Genomic DNA, 21,488 nt, shown 5'->3' with positions numbered 1-21,488 from the left:
CAACATCCCCTGAATTTTAATGAAAATGTAATGTTAATTATATAATGAGGTTGGTAAGGAGGTCATCATAAAAGCCAACTAGGCTTTGGTTATATTTTGAGAGAAAGAAAAGAGGCAGTAAACAACTATCATAAATGCGTATAAAATATATCTATCAGTAATACATAGTGAAAATACTGATAGTGATAAATGTCTATGTATATAACTATCTCCTAAAATATCTGCTGTAGCTCCATTAGAATTCAGAATACACTGCTAGTTTGATTTCTGCGTACTTTAGTAAGAAAAGTCATAACTTTTTAATCAATTTAAAAATTTATACGATATTGAAAGAGAAAGAGGTTAGTTGGTATGAACCAAAAGAGAACCAATAGGTTTAAGACTGGATTTTGTGTTTGTAGACACATCTCTCTAACATCAGAATTATTTATAAAGAGAAATATACCCATGAGTACATATACAACATATAGCATATTTTCTACACAACACTCACATGTGCTTGGTGCACTGTGCAGCTGTAAATGATTAGGCAATCTGAAAACTGCAAGACATTACATGTGATAATGATTACCTATTAAAATGATTAAATAATTTTGCTCTGTCTGACAAAAAAAACAAAAAAAAAACTTCAGGGTATGAACTGAGGAGGGTTTTATGTTTATAGTTAAATATCTTGTCTATTGTTTGATATTCATCTCCCCAAAAAAGTTGGATAAGGTATGTGTACTTACAAAGCCTTAAAACATAACTGCTTCTGATTTAGTAAATTACTTCTCAACCATCACTATAGGTCCTTTATTTTATTGAGGGTCTTGTGATAAAATAATAGATTTTAAATGGTATGTACAAGTGGGAAGAAGAGAAATAAATCAAACTTTTCTTCCCAATGTCTCTGTGCAATCTTTTTTCTTCCCCCAAAACTCAAATAGGAATGAACAGAATTTAGCCTCAGTTGGACAACGCTAAAGCGAACGACAGTTTACCGGAGTTCCTGCGCCCAAACAGAGCCTTAAGAATGAGAGCACATTTCCTTACATGTAGTCATTTCCCCATACCTCATTAGGAGAATGGGGTCTCACCTACCAGAAGGGCACCAGGCAGGAATGGGAAAGAAAAACAGGAGAGGTGGTTGCAGCTAGGCAAAATGAATGCCTCAGCGAAGGTCTGGGTCCAATTTCAGGAGGGACAGTTGCAGAGAAGGGTCTATCTTTTGGACGAGAGAGAGAGAGAGAGAGAGAGAGAGAGAGAGAGAGAGAGAGAGGGAGGGAGGGAGGGAGGGAGGGAGGGAGGGAGGGAGGGAGGGAGGGAGGGAGAGATTCCTTTCCTAGAACATTAAAAAGATTGCACCTCCTGAAATGAATCTTCTGCCAGGCCAGCCTTCCCCACACAGTGTTTCCCACCATTTGGGGTATGTTTTGCGTGAGCATGGGTGTGGGTGGGATAACAGGCCCTGCTGTGTGTGCAACTGTATGAAAGGCCAAAAGTCAGAGGGAGCAAATCAAGAATCAAAACAATGACTAATGATTTCCAACTTGAAGCAAAGCAGATGCGCTGTTCACCCAGAAAGTGCCCCTGTTTAAATGCTTCACTTCACACACCACACAATACAGCCAGGAGGGAAAAAAAGATTTTTTTTTTTTTGGAAAATGTTTTATTTAAACCTTTTTAATCTTTTACAACAATAAAATATTGTGTCAATATAAATCCCTTGACTAAAACTGTTCACATCAAACATTAAAGCGAATTATTCTCTGATTGACACCCAACTCATCTTTGAAAGTTTCCTTTTTAACACAATGCAGAATTTATTGAAAATAAATAATTGCTGGCAAATGCAATAGGCAATTTGAATAAAATAGTTGAAAAAGCAACTCTTAATGAAAATAGCGTTTATTATACATCAGTTACTAAATGAATAAACTAAATGATCTTTCTTTAAATTAATAACTTCGAAAACGCTTAATATACAAAACTGTACAATTATAAAGTCGGCAGAAATATTTGGGTTAACTCAGGTTGGAATCATAGCGCTTAACTGCAAAGAAAAAAATCGAAACAAAAAACCCCCTAACAGTTGTAAAACATGAACTCAATGTGGAAAAAAAAATCCCAGAACTAAAACCCAACTACCAACAGAATGCAGAGGCTTGATAAAAAAGAAAAGGATTCGGGATTTGAATTAACTCTTGCTCTTCAACCTGCAGCTGGGGGAGACACAGTGTGGTGAACCAGAATCCTGGCAGCCCATACGAGCGCATCCTCCACAAGGGGCCCTAGGCTTTTTGGTCCTTAGGTAGTTTGAAGCTTTGTCTGCGGAAGTTGCGCCTGGAGGCCGGGCTAGGCAGTGAGCCCTGGTATACGAAACTCCCAGACCTGTCTGGCGGGCAGCGGCTGGGTGTTGGGTGCTTGGCCGGGGCCCACATGTGTGTGCTCCTTGGGAATGAGGTGCATCTGTGGACCTGGCATGTGGATTTGAGAGATAGCAGTAAAGCAATGGCAACTGCATTTTTTTTTTTTTTTGGATCTCTATACAGCTTAGCGAGATTTTTTTGTAGTTTTTGCTTTTTTGTAAATAGTAATACGATACACACAACTATCTACACACACACACACACACACACACACGTTTGCACGCTCACACACGCACACACAGAGAGAGACACACAGAGAGATTAAAAAACAGACCGCCCTGGCGCTCGCTATCTAGCTCAGTCGTCACGATGGGCTTCAGAAACCAGCTGCGCTTGTCCGAGGCATGGAGACGGCTCCCGGTAAGCCCACTCAGCGACAGAGGTTACACGCACGGGAAAGAGGGTGGTAACACGGCTAGACCAAAATCCCTGTGACCTTTGCCAATCATTTCATTGTCATTCTGCACAGAGCTGAGAGCGCCTGTCCTCCACCTCCGCCCCACCCCTTCCCGGAGGATTTCTCATTCAAGGAGCTGGCGGTGAACTGAAGGTGAACCGAACTGGGAGGCGCTGACCCAGTCTGCTGCCAGCGTCTCCGGGTCGTTGTCTCCAGCGAAATCAATTGTGTGTGTGAAGGCAAAGTCCTTTGCCTAGGAGGGCCGAGGTGGGGTCGCGCTTGCTGTCGGCCTGGCTAGGTGCGGAGCCCTTGGGGGAGCTCCTGGTGCAGGCTTTCCGGTCCCCGGTAGGTGCGGAGCCCTCTGGGCTCCTCAGGTTGACCTCTATCGCCCCGGCGCTGCCGCCGAATCCTTCTCAGGCACCCGGATCTGCGCTGTGCGTTGTGGAAGCCTTCAGGGGCTCCAGAGTTCCGGGAGGAAGGGCAGAAACCTTCAAAATCGTCTCTCCTACTTCACACTAGTTTGCAAACCCAATCAGCTTGCCTATTCTGCCCATCCTAGGCACTCCGCCCACGAATATATATATATATATATATATATATATATATATATATATATATGTAATCATCAGCAACAACTCTCTCCATTGTATCCTCTCTTCTCCACAGATTCGGGATGGGGGGTTGGGTGAATGGGTAGGCACATCTCTCCCCCTCTTCATTCCAGCCTCCCCTCCCTAAGCAATTAAAAACCATCAGCTCAATGAAGGAATAATAATAGCAATAATAATGTGGAGTGATCGATTAGATACAAATTATCTCACAAATATTGTGTACAGCTTGTAATAAAACACCGCAGACATTTAGAAACGCTATAGAAGTTTTAAAAAATGCAAAACTAGTCTATTGTAAAACAGATTTCACCTGAAATACAGCTGCTATAACCAAGGCGCTGAAAGGTTATTCAGAGGCACACATCTGTCGTCCCACCCCCTCCCCCATCCCTACCCCGTCCCCTGTTACCCCACTTCTTGCTAGAGAGGAGCAACCAAACAAACCTTACTCAAAGTAAACAATATGTATTGATCAGCAGAAAAGGTTGGAAGAAACTGTTGCCCCGGCGGCAGGGGATATGAGGTTCCCTTCTGTACTGCTTAATGAAACTTGTGTATCAGCGTTAAGAAGCCTGATTGCTTGTGTGTGTGTGTGTGTGTGTGTGTGTGTGTGTGTGTTTCCTTTCTTATAAGTTAGAATCCCTGTTTAAAAAACAAAAACAACAACAACAACAAAAATACGGGAGAGAGAGAAAAGGAAAAAAAAAAAAAAAAACGGGAGTAAGAGCGAGAGAGAACCAGAGAGATAGCAATAATAAAGCTGGAGTGAAAGGAAGAGGGTGGGAGAGAAAGAGAAATCCCGCTCTGCTCTCTGTGCCGCCGGTCGCTTGCTCGCTCCCTGCAGTCAGAGATCGTGGCAGGACGTGTCTGTTTTCACGGTGTGCGAATAAACCTCATGCGGCTGCTGATCCCCTGGTGGAGTCATTCTTTTCTCTTTCTGTCTTCGATTACAGAACCAGACACGCACCACTTCTTTTTCCAACTGGAGGCTGTCTGCCAACGAGGAAATCTCCTGCGCGGCAGGCTTGGGACACTTGAGGAAATGCGTCTCCAGAACGCCCTTGACACTCACCTCGATGGAGGTTCGCTTCTTGCGCTTGCGGCCCTGCGCAGCGATCTTGTCAATGCTGGTCGGGCTCCCTGTGGACGAATCAGCCTCCTCCAGCCACTTGTTCAGCAGCGGCTTCAGCTTGCACATATTCTTGAAGCTCAGTTGCAAGGCCTCGAACCTGCAGATGGTGGTCTGCGAGAACACGTTGCCGTACAGTGTGCCCAGCGCCAGCCCCACGTCAGCCTGCGTGAATCCTAACTTGATTCTTCTTTGTTTGAACTGTTTGGCGAACTGTTCCAACTCATCCGAGGTTGGTGTCTCCTCGTCCGAGTGGTCCTGGCAGTGGTGCGAGCCTAGGTCGCTGTGGTCTGGGGGCTCCCGGAGCACGGGGTGTAGGCTTTGTGCGGAAGCAGAGGCCGGTGGTGGGGTGAGTCCTCCGTGTTCAAGCATGCCGCTCACGGTGAAGCCCGGCTGCGAGTACACGTTAAGGGGTTGGCCGCTCGACGTGATGGACGGGTTCGGAGCCGGGCTTGTCCCCCAGGCATTCGGGTGGTTAGTGTGCGGAGAGTGGTGGGCGACGTGAGGCGAGCGGTGATGGATGATCGCGCCCAGCTGTAGGTCTTCGCGCCCGGGCTTCACGTCTTGCTGGTCCAGGGGGCTGGTGGCCAGTGTAGAGGACCATGGGCCTCCGTCGCTCAGACTGGTCACCCAATGATGCCCGAGTGGATGCCCATTGCTAGGAACTCCCTGCAAGTAATCACTTTGGAGAAGTTTCTGAGGGTTTCGGAAAGGACTTCCCTGCTGCATGCCCGCAGAGTCCGCATGGACCAGGGAGCTGGAACTGAGAATGCTGTAGGGATTTGAGGCAGCTGTGGCCATGGTCGGTGAGGATCCCCTACTAGTTCTAATGTGGCAAAGGGAGCAGCTTCAGCCTTTGACATCTATGGTGCGGGGGAGCCAAAACCGAGAGAGCGAGTTACCGGCATCCGCTGTGGCCAATTACAACGCGTCTCGGCCTGGCCTGCCGCGGTTTTGGCCAATGGCAGTGAGGGAGGCTGAGCTAGCTTTCCAAATTAGGCTGGCGAAGCTCGAGAGTTTCAGAGAGACCCAAGCAGGAAGTGCATCAAATCTTTAGGCTCCATTGGCTGCCTCGCGCTGAGTGGCGGCGGCAGCTTACTTGGTTAACCCCCACCACCATCACCTATTCACCGTGTTTGTAGTGGATGGGGAAGGATGAGAGGGATGCGTGTTTGTGTATGTGCTTGGGGTGAGGCGGCAAACTGGTTTTAGAACTCCTCTTAGATTATTTAGGTTAACCCAAATTGAGAAAGAAAAAATATTTAGAAAATAATATAACCAGTTTAAATGTCATCTAGATCTTGGCGAATATGGATTTTTCTCAGATTCACTTGGCGTTCTGGGTAAGTTATGTGTGGGGGACTGCAAAACAAAACCTTGCTACAAACTTTGAGCAAAGGAATGTCTTCGCTCAAAGTTTGTTAAGACTGACGTTCATGGTTCCAATAACTGCTATTTCGACTTACTTATTTCGTTTTATCATTTATAAGAAACTTCATACCAAGGTCAGAAAACATCTAAGAGATGCACAGTTTCTTCTGAAATTTTTGATTTAGGGCATGAAAAACTGGAAGACTCTGGGAAAGTAAAATCTAATGTGTTACTGGCAAAATTCAGTTACTTTGAAGTTCTCCTTCCAATCCAGTTGGTCAGTTGGAAGACTTGGTTTTTATTATGGCTCCATGTTAGCTCCCACCAGCGGTCCCAAAACTTCTGTCAGAGGCAATGCTTGCCGAAGCGGGCCGCCCTCCCTCACGCTCACCGCAGACTTTCGGCAGACCCGCTTTCAATAGGTACACAGGAAAACATTCCCGCTACTGCACCCGATGCTGTCCTTCGGGAAAATCGTTTTTAACATGTATTCCCCCAACCCCCATTGCAGACAAGTTGAAGTAAATGGGAATCATTTAGTGTACCCTGGAGAGAGAGAGAGAGAGAGAGAGAGAGAGAGAGAGAGAGAGAGAGAGAGAGAGCAGACTGTTTGACATTACCGCTCCCCCCATCCCCATCAAGCTTGAATTTGCTTTCAGCTTGAGAAGACAGGACAGCTTTTACAGTTTGGTTAGAGAAAAAGAGAGGAAAGACTTGTACCCCTAAGTTTTTATAGGTTAAGGAAGGACAAGTTCATGTGCTCCACAGCCCCATGCAAAGGTTTTGCTTGTAAGTAGAGTCGGGTGAAATGCAGAGATTTGCTCTAGCTGGGAAAAGGCAACACCGGATACGCAGCGCGATCTCTGAAGTTAAAAAATGACTTTTCATTGCATAATTTTGGAGGTAACCTAGCTGCATAATTATATTTGCACTTACGGAAGACAGCATTAGAGTCCCCTTATTGGTTTGAAATTCCATTAAATATATTACAAGAACTCCTAGGTTAAGCTTGATTTAAATTTGCATACATTTTCATATATTTAGGAGAAATAAAAGAAGGCTTGCAGCTACCAGAAAGTCATTAAGGCATTAGTTTCTCTAAGAAGACAGATCTGAAGAAAATGGAAGAAAGTGAGAAATAATAAAAACAAGGTGAGCGTATTCTGCCATTCCTTTATATAGCTAAAGAGCATCTATTTCCTGTGAAATAAGTAATTTTTTATGAGAGCACAGAGCAATAGGAGCTTATGTTGGTAAATGTAAACTATCTATTAGGCAGGAAAATCTGGCATCTGGTTGAGATATATTTCTTTTTATATTTCTTAAAAAAGGATAAACACTTAGTAATTGTTGGCAGAGAAGATCTTTGCCATCTTCCCCCTCCTCCTTCTCTCTCAAGCTGAAATTGTGGATTCATTTGCTGGTGTCCTATTGTAAAGGTTTATCTGCATATAATCTCTCTCTCTCTCTCTCTCTCTCTCTCTCTCTCTCTCTCTCTCTCTCTCTGTTCTTTTTCTGCCGAGGAACATCCTTTCTTTACTGCCAACTGTGTGTATCTTCCTTTGCAAGAATGCAGTCTGATTTGTGCCTGAACTCTTGCTTCCTGAAGAAAAAAAGAGCTTGTTAAAATCAAACAAAAATAAAAGTTTTCAGGTGTTCTGTTAGGCTGCCTGTTCAAGGATCCATTTGCCAGTCTGTCTGTGTTGGGTCAGTTTAGAGGTCAGAAGGAAGCACATTGAAGAAACCATATTAGCAAAAAGATCATGATCATTGCCATGTTGTTGCTGGCGGTGGGTTCCCCACCCCCACCGTGGCAGCTGCGTTTGGGTGAAAGAATTGCTAATCTTAGTCTGACCATTCAGGGGGTTAAGGCAATTATCAATTGATAAGACTTTTGCACGAAGAAGAAAGGGTTCCTTTTCCAATTCTGATTTCCCTAAATTCTTAAAATCAACCTTCCGCTTGCCCTCGGCCTCTGCCCTGGGCAACTGCTTTTTACCAGACCTGAAAAAATGGTTCAGACTATTTATCCTAAGGCTTGGTCCAGGGGAGTATAGAGTAGGGTGTAGCTGTGCTCAGGGACAGGTTTTTTTTTATACGTTTGTTTTGCAGTCTTTTAATGTGAGAATACCTTCTGTCAGGAGCAAAACCCAACATAGTCGGTTTTCTTTTTCTTTTTCTATCCTTTCTTTCTTCCCCCTCCCTCCTTCTCTCCCTATCTTTTTTTGTCTTTCTTTTTGTTTTAAAAAATTAGTTCCCATGAATATAGATACCACCTATTAAACTCAGGTGCAAGCACATCCTAGAGCAGCTGTGATAGTATCTTATTTTGGACTTAAGGTGTTGTTTTTTGTGTTGTTGTTTTTTAAGAAAATATCTGCATATAGTCAAATCTTCTTGCTGTTCTAACTAATCTACTGGAGAGGTTTCCTTTGCCTACTCCTGTCAGTCTAACTTCCCAAGTGTAACAGATGCCGCTCTCAAGCGCTCCTTTCTGTGGCTTCTCTTTATTCAGCCTTGCATATTTCTCCCCATGATCTGGGTTTCCATAGTGAGAGGAATAAAAGGGGGGACCATGGTCACAAATCCCCTGCCCCATGCAAAATGAAAGAGCCTCATTCAATAGAAACGACCCCGTCTGGACATGGGAGAAAAATAAGTCCGTGTGAAGTTACTGTTGCAAAGAGCTGGTAACTTATTTTTCATAGACTGCATTTTGCCTTAAACTCAAAGTTACCACTGGTAAACCTGCTTTCTTGGGTAGTTGGGCTATATACACAGCTTGGTGTTCTCACCGTGATCTTGAAGTCCACTGCTGGGTCTTCAGATCTGATTTACCCCATCCCTTTTAGAGCTATGGTTTGAATATAATAATAACTATCCAACCCTACCAGACTGGGGCAGCTAAAAGTTGCCCTGGAGAGGAGCCGGATTTACAAGTCGACAAATTGTAATTTTAGCAAGTCTACACACCTGTCTCCCGCCAGGCTGCAAAGGTTTTGATTTCCTTGTGAGGCCAGTACAAGGTACTAACTTCATTCCTTCTTGGGTTGCCCTTACACCCCAGATTGCCATCTCACCCTACCCATCACTTTGCTTGGTTTCTAAGAGGGCAATTCAGTTAATTTTAAAAAGCAATTCAGATTCGTTTGATTTACCTGTATGTTCATTCAATTTGTAACATGGGGATTCACAGTGGCTCTCTTCCCTCACAAGATTTAAGGATATATAACAATTCCTGAGAGACTTCACAGACCCTCTCTCCCCCTTTTTAAAGCAAGGAAGGGCTCACAAAAGAAATTAAGCAGATTAATGTGGTTCAGGTTGAGCTCCTGTGGAAGCACACGAGCATGGTTGCAGCTGGGCAGCCTGTGCCCAGGCTCTTTCAGAAAGCGCCCCAGCCATGGGGATTATTCCTCTTGTAGATTTCACATATGGGTGTAGATTACGAATCGTTCTCATTATCCGTACAAATTGGAGTAGGAGGAGGCAGTTTGGAGCTGGGGCTGGCAGGGGATGGAGAAGGGGTTCAGGAAAGAAATCCAAAGGCCAGATTTGAATGTCTATAATACAGCAAGAAGCTCCAGACGGTGGGTCGGTAGGTCGTGGCACATAGACATGAACCCAAGATTGAAAAACTTCACCTTCAACACAAATTTACTTTGGAAACAGGACGAGATTGGGCTTTGTAGCGACAAGTATATAGTTTCTTTTTATAATGGGGGAGCTCATAAGGGAACGGAAACAATTGAATAGTTTCTGAAAGCCGCAGAAAAAGAAACCTTTTTCCTGGTGTTTGTACACTGAGTTTATGAGACTTTCTTGATGTGAGACACAGCTGCCCTTCAGAGCACCAGCCCACTGTAGCTCCTCTTACAGTTGTCCTTGTTGTTGTTTTTCTTCTTCTTCTCCTTCTTCTCACCACCCCCTCTTCTAATTCTAATTCTTGGCAAACCGCGTGGGGGAAGGTAAGGGGCTCGTAATATTCTGGGGAAGAATTTTTAAAAATTAGATGGCATTAGCAGACATTAGCCCATACTGATTCAAGCTCAATTGGTTCATTATTTTTAGATCTCTGTTGGCTTTCCTTTACAGTGAGGAAAAGAATCTTTAGAGGAAAGGGGAGAGGGAGGGAGAGGTGTGATAGCATACAGCAGCGAATGCTGCAGGAGACACAGGGTAATTTAAAAAATAAAATATTCTTCATGAAACATTTAATACAAATACCTCAATCTTAAAGAACACTAGTCATTTGCTAGCAAAATCGAATGTCAGTGGGGAAGTGCTGAGACATTGTGTGGCTGGGGCGGCTGACAGGATGGTTAGAGGATAGACAGGGACAATAGAGACCCTCACTTCAGAGGGAAAGGATGCTGGCTCCCATAGCTGCGTTGGCAAGGTGGTGTTGATCCAGTCTCAGTTTCTCTTCTGAGGTCACTTTTCTTGCCATTACCACTGTCGACGGGTGAACCCTGCTCTCACAGGTTCCCAGGGAACGAGCTCTATGGAGGCAGAGCTATTGTGCAGTACTCCGTGTTTATCATTTTCCCGGCACCAGGATTTGGGGTGTCTAGGAATTACTGTGGTCGTTTGCCAGTCGCTTGTTTTGTACTGCAGACAGAGCCTAGTTTTGAGGAATACAGTTGACAGTTGTACAAAATACAAACACCATGTGGAATTGCCTTTTTTTTTTTTTAATGGAGTGGCAGAATGTTTCCAAATTTAAACCATGATGCTGGTTATTATTTGTATCTTGAATGTTTTTCTTAAGGTCAGAAATGATGGGAGTATTTAAAGACGAGAGAAAAAAAGTTTCAGCTGCATGGTCGATCAGAGGGCACGTAGAGATGATCTATTTAAATTCTGCGGATCGGTATTCGAAGCATCAATAAGTCGTCTAGTTGAGTATTAGACGCTTTTTGTAAGTCACTTCACTAGTTACTACAGCCGCCTCAAATTGCAATGCACTTCCTTCTTCACGGACGGATTAGCGTTTTAACGTGCAAGATTGTAAGAATGCTCTGGCTTCATTCACAACGGAGATCGGTATTCCCTGCATCGCACCCCCCACCCCTTCTTAGTAAATAGTATTTATTGAAATGGCAGGCATTCTGCATCTCCGTGCGGTGATGGGACAATGGGAAATGTGATTACAGATGTAAATATAGGCTCCTTCTAGGAAAAGACATTTAGTAAGTAATCTCCTGAGTGTTTGGGGCTCACGTTACTATTTTCAGACCCCACAGTGGGTAAGAACCCATATCACATTTGAGAATAAGCAGGCAACCAGATTTAATCTGTTATCATTATTCAGAAATTTCGATTATTGGGAGATTAGGTAAGGAAGAGGGCTGATTATTCAGAGAAAAATTGATTAAATATCTATAGCTATAAAATGCATATTTTATATATATCTATCATCTGTCCAGAGAGAGAGAGAGAGAGAGAGAGAGAGAGAGAGAGAGAGAGAGAGAGAGAGAGAGAAATGTGGAGAAAAGTCCACTTTGCAAGGACATTTTGGAAACTCATTTTTTACAAGAATATTAGTGCTTCCAAAATTAGTTGTGATTGTTGTTGTGTTAGTTCTTGGGGGAGGGGTGTTGGTTTCCTGAGTGCTGTTAAAATCTCCATCTCCTATAACTTTTCTTTGAGTACACAACTCTTGTATTTTGCCTCACTCCCTATTGAGGGAATCAATTTGGCTCCCCTGCTGCGAGAAGAGATCCACTTGATCTGGTATTTCATTTTCCAGCTTCCTGCAGATGTGTGTGTGTGTGTGTGTGTGTGTGTGTGTGTGTGTTTGTGTGTTTTATATCCAAGAACTTTTTGGAATTTCTTTTCAAGTTACAAGTGCTCAGGCAGCCAGCAAAAGAACCCAGACCTTCACCAGATCTCCCTTTGGTGAGTCAGCTCCCCTGGCCACCACTACCTGGTTTCAATTCTGGTGTTACCAGGAACCCAAACTCCATAGCTCCAATATGTAGGGAGTCAGAGCCAGAGAGAATCTAGGAGCTGCCCCAAAGCTCAGTCCACAGCCTGAGTGGTGGAAGGGGGGGCTATCTGGGCAAAAGCTGGTTCTCTCACCTCAGGGGTCACCTGGCTAAAATCTTGGGATGAAGCCCAGTGGTTAGAGCTGCTCTTAGCCTGTAAGATACATCCTAGATAGAGGTGGTTGGGCCAGAACTAAGGTGGGCATGTTAAACTGAGATATGCACCGAGATAACTCGGTGGATGACCATTCTTTGGGCCAAATGGGTCCTATTTCGATAATTGGGCAGACAGTGTAAGGGGCTTATTTTGCCAGCCTCCTGGCACTCACTTCCCTGCCTTCCCCAGGTGCTTGTCCTCTATTTGGAGCAGGATTCCTAGGATAGAGGTGAAGCTCAATTTCCCTGTTTGGAAATGGAGGGAGGGAGCGATGGCCTAGAAGAGCTGGCACCAAGGCAGCTATGTGAGCTGTGAGCCTAGGGGCCAGCCAGCAGTGAAACTCTCCGAATCCCCTGAGACTGGCCAGCCTGGCCAAGAATTCTTGTCCTTGGGCAGCCTGTGTCCCTCGCCCTATGGGCCCCTTGACCATTCCTAAGCCCAATGTCTCCCTCTCTAGGCCAGCACAAAGGTAAAGGTGTTCAAGGTGACCCTTTTCCAGGATACAAGGCCCAGGTCCTTCACTGCCAAATGCTGTATGTTACTGCAACTCTGCCTCAATGGCACCCTCCCTTTGGATGTGCTTAGAAGGGCAGCATCACCATAACTTTTCTTGTGTGTGTTGAATGTGATAATCACCCTAAAATATTTTGTCCAGGCACTAAGATGCTAACTCAGATCACATTGAGGGCAGCAGGATTTAAACCTGCCTGCTCCTCCTTAAAAAGAACAAATTTCCTGTTTTTAACAATTAACAGGGGAAAGAGAAACTTTAGGCTACTAAGGAAACTCTGGACAATCTAAATAACGACACTGAAATTTCTTTTGTACATGCTAAATATTCCTTTTATCTTACTCAAATGATAGTGAGAATGAAGCTCTCTTCTTTCCCCTACCTACCCTCTTTTTACTACTACTTTTGGAGAGAGATTGGGGTTCCTGTTTTCAGTTAAACTATAATTCAATTACATCTGCTCCTATCTTTACCTTTATTTTTTTTAATTTTATTAAATTCATTGGGGTCACATTGATTAATAAAATTATATAGGTTTCAAGTGTACATTTCTATGAAATACCATCTGAAGGCTTGCCTGGCAGGGGGTGTAAGTCAGTAGTAGAGTGGGAACTTATTATCTTTACCTTTAAATGCACTTTTTCCACAGGCATTTGATGTACTTGATGTAAACATTAAATATGCCCTCTCTCCTTAAACAAATAGATCATGAACACCTGTGTGTGTGTGTGTGTGTGTGTGTGTGTGTGTGTGTCTGTGAGAGAGAGAGAGAGTTTACATGGCTGAACCTTTGCATATCGAAGAACAGATCTATTTCAGTGCAAATTGCCTTCAAAAATGATCTGAACTCTAAGACTGGATTTCAGCTCTGTGGAAACTGAGTCTTATAGCTGTGGAAATTTGATTTTCTTTTAACACCTAGTTGGCAGCTTTGTACAGAACTGTGATTTGTCCTATACAAACACCCACATCAGTGAAAGAGAAGCATTTGTGTCCTCTTCCCTTTCCTTATTCTTCAAAGTAGAAGAACTGCATTTCAAACGTATTCTGTATGTTTTCAGTATTATCAAGGAATCTGCAAAGTTTTCTAAAAAGGAAGAAAATAATTCATAACATGCAAATAGAAACACTTAGGGAAAGATAGAAAGTGTTTTTTTCCTGAGAGTTTACTACTAGACATGGAAAGAGACCAAGATTTCTAAAAACACTTCTAGTCAGATGATTACTCACATTATAAATATGTGTATATTTACTCTTCTCTTTTTATCTCTTTGGAGAAAGTCTCATCCCAGACAACTGGATTTAAAACTCTATTTTATAGTCTATCCTACCTCCATATTTTAAAAGGTGTGACATCTATTCATGTTATTAAAGGAAACCAGAATATAGTTATTTAAGCATTCTTTATAAACTTTTCCAAATACTTGTTTGGAAGTAAAAATCATCTCTGCCATGTACAACATATCAGAAAGCATTGTGTCTTCATGGAATACTTATTTTTGGAGTTCATTGTTGAAAGTAAGTAATGATCATTGAGTAAGCTAGTTCTGATGAATGATGGAGCTTTGTTGAGAAAAATATGTTAAAATGTTCCTAGCTTATGTACTTGTATCTGGACACTGTTTTCAGATGTGTTGGAGTATTTCTGATTTACTGGATCAGCAAACTGCTTTGAAATGACTAGTAGCGTATAAGTAGATTGCAAGTAAACCTAGTGAATTCAGATGATTCTATATCCGTTTAATTTATGTTTTATAGTTAGCTTAGCATTTTGATTTGATTGCCTTAGTAATGTGAATTGCCTACAGCTGCTGATGATACAGCTTTAATTCTGTTTTAAAGGTCATGTAAACATGTGCCTGTAGCATAAGGAATGCAAATTCAATTCCCTTTTAATGTTTCCTCACATTCACTTCACAGCCTTCACCTAGAAAATTAGCGGGATTTAATATAAAACTATTTTAATGTTATGATTTCATTAAAATCCTTTTTCAATGTTTTACTTTTCCTTTTGCAGGGTAAAGAAGTCTTCCTCCGCTTTGCAGTGCATAACTCATACAACATACATCACTCATACTGGAGGCAAAAAAAAAAATTTTTCTGTTAAGATCTATTTACTTTTCCAATGCTTTTTCCTAATCAAGAGCTGAGAACTTAATTTCAGTCTCCCTATAGCTGCAGGTAAAAGGACACAAACCAAACTAGATAATCTAACCACATTTTAAATTGCAGTAAAGATGTCAGAATATTTTGCACATGTGCAGGAGTTTGCAGTCACAAGCAGTTTTGCGATATGAACCATGATCGAAATGAACTGTGGAAAACATATATCAAAAGGAAAAAAAAAACTCTTAAAAAACTCTTAAAATAGAATTGGCATAGAGAAGAAAGCTTTAGTTGTTCCAAATTAATATAAAAGGCATACGTATTATAGCTTCAAGGTTCAATGACTTAAATATTGGGTGTTATGTGGAGTTATTTTTAAATTACTTTAAAAATATGTTATGATCTTGAGACTAATGCAAGATTATGCCACTAGATTATGTTAACAGTTTTCAAAATGTACTTTAAGAAACTGAATAAATCTTTACAAAATATGCAGTTGTTATTGGCAGAGACAGTCATGTAGGGTGAAGGAAGTGGAGATGTAAACACATAGGTTGAAATAAAGTGGAAAGCTTAACCTAATGCTTGTGAAGACATCATTGTGATGTTTTAATTTGTATCTCTGTCATTTATATATCTCTAAGCTAAAACTTGTTCACACTGAAATTTAGCTGGAGATAATGTTTTCAAATATCTTTCTCCTTAAATTGGATTGACCAAGTGATGGGAGTGCTAAAAATATAAATAGAAAAATATTTAAATAAATTGAATTGTTTACATATTGCTAATATAACAGAAAATAAAAATAAAAGCACATATAAATGAAGCCTGAAAATGATCAGTCTCAAATGTAGTTTCATTTGGTATTGAGGGACAATAATTCAAAAGTTTGGACTTCATCTGGAAGATAACTGCAATTCTAGTGTAGAAAATGTGTTTTGCTTTATTTGTGTTTTAAGACTGAGTGCTACCCACAACACATATATAATCATGAAAGCCCATAGAAGAAAAGAGCTATGGTTATTTTAGATGCTGATCTAAGTGCTTGATTTCTTTAAAAATTAAATTTATTGGGGTGACAATAGTTAGTAAAATTACATTGGCTTCAAGTGTACAATTCTATAATACATCATCTACATATCACATTGTGTGCTCACCACCCAGAGTCAGTTCTCCTTCTATCACCATATATTTGACCCCCTTTATCCTCTTCTCCCACCCCCCTCCTCCCTTACCCTCTGGTAACCCCAAAACTATTGTCTGTGTCTATGAGTTTTTGTTTCTTTATTTGTTTGTCTTGTTCCTTTGTTGCCTTCAGTTTTATATTTCACGTATGAGTGAAGTCATATGGTTCTCGACTTTTTCTGTCTGTTTTGCTTAGCATAATAATCTCAAGATCCATCCATGTCGCAAATGGCAGTATTTCATCTTTTCTTACGGCAGAGTTGTGCTTGATTTTTTTTTCTTAAATTGCCTCTGGTTTGATGCTTACACTTTTCAAGCACTCCCCCCCACCCCTTTTTCCTAGTAGCAGGGAACTCAATATACAAAGTTTATATTTAAAGCCTGAAAAAATTGCTATATTTTCATTAACACTATGGACTCTAGCAATGTAATACTGCAGAGATAGTTGATTGGTGATAAAATCAGTATGAAAGTAGTCACTGCTTTCTGTGATTTGGCCCTCCTGCTTTATGTCAGTATAAGTCAGAATCGAAACTGCATGGAGATGGATTTGTTTTTTGTGGTTATTTTTACATAATATTTGTGTTGATGTATATATGTTCTTAGAATGAGAACCATGACTGGAAAAGCTGTATTACACCCAAACTAAAAATTCTCAATGTGCTGTGCCTTTGATAGAAGACTTTCAGTTACATGACTATTTTCTTCCTTAAGGAAATTTAAATTTTACAGTGATACAAGCCCTACGTTTTTGGAATTTGCATTTTGAGCAATAAATTGTAATGAGAAAATTTCTAGTTTTTCATCCTGACTTAAAAGTTTAAGGATTCTACTCACAAAAGTGCCCCTTTAAATAGAAATGGAAAGTAAATAAAATGGAGCTCCAAAACCAGATTACTGCATGGAGGTCTATGAGTTGTGTCTGAGACAGATGATCATCACTCACTCATTTGGTTGTATGCATTTTATGTCACCTTAGTCAGATGATACTGCATCTACAGGTGTCAGTTTCAATGTATATACACATTTTCCTTTGATGGTACTTTCATTTCCTGGTCAAAAAGATACAAAGATACTTCTCACAGTTGAAAGTTAGCTGTGACTACATGCTTTTGCTCCAAAAGAATCTCGTTCATGTGTGAGTAGCATGTATCTCAGGAAATAGCTTTGCCTAGAGTAGCTGGACTAAAAATAACATTTAAAAAGGAAAAAACAAACAAACTTCAGCATCACATGTAATCCAGACATGCTGTAATCCACTTACTAAATAGTTAATGGGTATGGTTCTTTAACTTGAGTGCATTCACACACATATCCTGAAAACAAGCCAGGGTAATTTTTAGTGCAGTTAAACCTACCATCATTTATTTTCAGATTCCTTTCAACTGCAGCCTGTTTCCACAATTGTCCAATATCCTATAGCTTCCCCATTGAACAATGGTACCTTCTATTTGTGTTCTGAGAATGAGTGATTTGAACACAAGCATGTTATACAGAGGCAGTTTGTGGCTGATTCTATTAATGTTGCCTTTATCAGTAAGTAGCTTTAAATATGAAGAAGTTTAAATGACTATAATGAATTAAATATGGCATTACAAAACACCTGTTCTTGTCAAATCACTAGTTTACATAGTAATATACATGGAAATTCTTTGTTATATGTATTCAGAGAAAGTTTACATATTTACTTAAATCAACTTCATTAGAACAACTGAGAGAAACAGTGTGTCTGAAACAATGATCCACAATTTGACATTTCCTAATAATGTATGTTCTTGTATGTTCTACTGTGTGTTTTTCTTCGTTATCTTCTTATATCTGAAGTTCTATTCCCACCCCCTTCCCTCGACCCCATGTATTTGATCATTTCTCTAAGTCCCTTGGCTGAACCAATCTCTTTTCATGCAGAGGATAAAAAGAGAAGAACTTCAAAGTAGGTTCAGGTAATTAACAGCTGAGGGGAATATAATCTAAACCATAGGCCCTGCTTTGCACCCAGGCTGGCTCTCTGAGCCAGCCGGCAAGGGAGTGCCTATTCCCTATAGCATCTAAATCTGCTTCCTCTGAACAGCACCGCCAGGCCTCCAGTTATCACATCTGCATTTCAAACACCATAGCTCTGGCATTAATTATTAATTAGCCTACAGTCACCCTAGAGGATTCAAGTTCCAGTCTGCACATACTTATTCATTGACCTCTATCTTAGTTTTTGTTGGGGGGAAAAACTCAGTAGAATGCTTAATAATTTCCTTTCTCTAAAAACTTCTGTTCTATTTCATGGAGGGGAAACAGTATATTTTCCAAGTGGGAATAATCACACAGTGGCCCCCCAAAATTGTTTACAGTAAAATGCTTTGTCAAAGGTTGAGGGGCATAGAAGAAGTGAAATGATTTATAGACAGTATTGTGTTGAAATACACTTTTTAATATTCAACACATTGAGTAGCTGTAGTTTGCCCCCAATTGGGAGACACAGTCACGGGACAAAGCCAAATATTCTTTAGTTCTCTGTGAGAGCAACTGCAGAACTTGTAAAGTAAACTAGATTTTATCCTTGGAAAATACATGTGCATGATCAATGAAACTAGTGGTAGGTGCATGTGAAGGTAGGAATGTCCAACAAAACTATAAATACAAAAATGATTTTTTAAAAAGATAGTCTAACTTTTGGTTTATTTCAAATAGAAATATAAAGATGTTCCTTTCTTACCAGTAAATATTTTAATGTGTAAATTAAATTATTATTACATTTGTGACAAACTACTTCGCCTAAATATGGAAGCCTTTACAGAACAGCATAGAGTTTAATTGAGTTGAGCTGAGTTAGGCAGAACCAGATTTCTATCTCAGCCCTGCCACTTAATAAGTGACCTTAGATCATGTATTGTTTCTGAGAATATGACATACCTTTAGGATAATGAGGATTGCATTAGAACCTATTTCATGGTTTGTTATGAGAATTAAATGACACATTGTATATAAAATGCTCATCATGCTACCTGACATATAGTAATGCTCAATGAGTGTTAATGATTTTAATAATTATTTGTTCCATTATTTTATTGTGAGATTTCTATAGTTCATCTTAATTTGGTTTTACTTAAATATCAGTTCCACATTGTATGTCTTTCTCAATATAGGTTTTTTGCATAACCATGTATAAGCTTGGTCCCTGCTGTCCTACTCAGAAACTACTATCACTAATGTCCCTAATACCACTCACTTGTCATTGTAATTGCCCTCTTCCTCACCCCAAATCCTACTTTTTTGCTTTGTATTCTGGCATTTATTTTGGAATCTAGTCATCACTGCTGCAAATCTCTCCCCTTAATACAAGAGCCCCTGTGGGGCTTTCCCAAACTTTTCAACTTTTATCCTTGGCATGTGGAGCCTCCTTTGGAACCACAGTGCCTGTAAGATGTTTCTTTTCCCTGGAATTCATCCAGGAACCCCTTCCAGAGAAAATGTGACAAGAGTGGGATTGGGGCACAGGTTTTGCTACTTCTGCCAAGACTGAGAGTCTGCTTCTAATACTCAAGTGGAAGGAGATGTCCTGTTTCCCTGAGTTTAAATTCAGAAATACCGTCCCATACAAATGAAGTTATAAATGATAGTTAAGGCATGATACTATGAACAATATGCAGTGTTTTGGTTATTTTGGTTTTGTTGTGTAGGAAAAATAATTGTTTTTCTCAGATTTATACATTTTAAAATTCTTATTTTACTATGGTTTTCATTGTCACTATTTACATTGGACAAGTTAGGTTTCAGTCAAATAAATGGATCAGCTGAGGTGGAAATGTTAATTTTTCTGAGCATAGAATAATGTCAAAATGGATTTTAAACAAATAACACAGGTACAGGTATAGAGAACCAACAAAAATAGTCACCTAAAGAATAGCTGTATTTTGGAAATGGTTAATAGCTAGTGAATCAGAGTTCTCTAGGAGTGTGGGGTAAGGCTTTAATTTATATCAGTTCTTACACCAGTCTTCACTTATAATGATAGATTGAAATGAAAGCATCAAAATCATACTTAGAGAATTTTTAGGGATGATTAATATATTGTATGGGAATTAAAATTTTGAAAGATTTCAACAGTGTGGAATGTTAGGATGAAACATTGAGACAGAGAAAGTTAGAGTTAGATGGGTCTTCAAAATTATCTATTAATAAATTAATGCAGACGTATCCTCTACAGTACTCCTGAGCAATGGTCCTTTAGTCTTTACTGGGACACGTCTACTAGTAAGGAGTTCACCACATTCAAAAGTAGCTCATTTCATTTTGGCACAGCTTTGTTAGAAAACTGTTTCTTTCCTTTTTATTTTAATTAAAGTTTATTGGGGTGATCATTGCTAGTAAAATTACATAAATTTCAGGTATACCATTCTGTATTAGATCCTCTATAAATCACATTCTGTGTTCACCACCCAGAGTCAGTTCTCCTTTCATCACCATATATTTGATCCCCTTTACCCTTATCTCCCACTCCCTCTCCCCCCTTACCCTCTGGTAACCACTAAACTATTGTCTGTGTCTATGAGTTTTTGAGAAAGCTGTTTCTTATATTGAACATAAGTCTTCCAACCTTCTAGTTTAGCTAACACTTTCTGTTTCCACATGACATGTATTTAAATATCTGAAAACAATTTATCTCCCCCACCTTTCTCCTTTTTTCCATTCTTAATATCCTCAGTTACTCCACCCATTCATCACTGAAGTGGTTTTAAGATCACTTTCTATATTGGTCTCCTCGGGTTGTTATAACAAAATACCATAGACTAGATGTCTTAAACAACAGAATATTTTTTTTCTCACAGTTGTGAGCTGGAAGTCCAAGATCAGGGTGCCAGCATGATCCAGTGCTAGTGAAAGCTCTCTTGACTTGCAGATGTCCTCCTTCTGTGTCCTCACATGGGGCAGAGTGGGGAGAGAGAGAGAGAGATCTTCCTCATAAATCCTACAGGATTAGTCCCATTCTTGTGACCTCATTTAATTACCTCGTAAAGACCATACCTCCAGATATGGTCACATTGGGGGATTGTGCTTTAATATGTGATGGGGGGGGGCACAATTCAGTCCATTGCACTTACTATCCTGGATTCCATACACTTTACACTCAGGTACAGCTAAAGTTACTCTTAAACTGTGGTGAACTAAAGTAGTCCAGGTGAGATCTGAGCAGTGCAAAGTACAGTGGAACTGTTGTTCTTTGTGAACAGTAAACTATAATTTTGCTAATATGACCTATGACTGCATTCAGTTTTTCAGTAGCTGTTTACATAAGATATATAAATGTCCTAATGAGGAAAACAATAATCCCACCGCTTACATTTAACTTTTTGGTGACACTTCTCCATTTTTTTTTACTTTTAAATATCTGTGAGCATGCAAACAAACAAACAAACAAACAAAAACTCATAGACACAGATAATAGTTTAGTGGTTACCAGAGGGTAAGGGAGGTGGGGGTGGGAGATGAGGGTAAGGGGGATCAAATATATGGTGATGGAAGGAGAACTGACTCTGGGTGGTGAACACGCAATGGGATTTATAGATGATGTAATACAGAATTGTACACCTGAAATCTATGTAATTTTACTAACAATTGTCACCCC

At 40.5% G+C, this 21,488-nt stretch overlaps 1 protein-coding gene and 1 long non-coding RNA gene across 2 annotated transcripts; one reads left to right on the top strand and one right to left on the bottom strand.

The window, feature by feature from the left end:
• Nucleotides 1–1,872: 1,872 nt before the first annotated feature.
• Nucleotides 1,873–5,407, bottom strand: POU3F4 (POU class 3 homeobox 4). The gene has a single exon (XM_019717601.2). The coding sequence runs from the start codon at nucleotides 5,347–5,349 to the stop codon at nucleotides 4,264–4,266; it is 1,086 nt and encodes a 361-aa protein (XP_019573160.1). The 5' UTR covers nucleotides 5,350–5,407; the 3' UTR covers nucleotides 1,873–4,263.
• A 238-nt stretch (nucleotides 5,408–5,645) lies between these two features.
• LOC141569657 (uncharacterized) lies at nucleotides 5,646–21,280 on the top strand. Its single transcript, XR_012493378.1, has 3 exons — nucleotides 5,646–5,891; nucleotides 6,964–7,071; nucleotides 14,595–21,280. It is a non-coding gene; the product is annotated as an uncharacterized LOC141569657 (long non-coding RNA).
• Nucleotides 21,281–21,488: the final 208 nt, after the last annotated feature.

Source organism: Rhinolophus sinicus, chromosome X (assembly GCF_036562045.2).
Source record: "Rhinolophus sinicus isolate RSC01 chromosome X, ASM3656204v1, whole genome shotgun sequence".
In the NCBI taxonomy this organism is placed as follows: Eukaryota; Metazoa; Chordata; class Mammalia; order Chiroptera; family Rhinolophidae; genus Rhinolophus; species Rhinolophus sinicus.
Note: the sequence above shows the minus strand (reverse complement) of the source record. Positions and strands in the feature narration are given on the sequence as shown.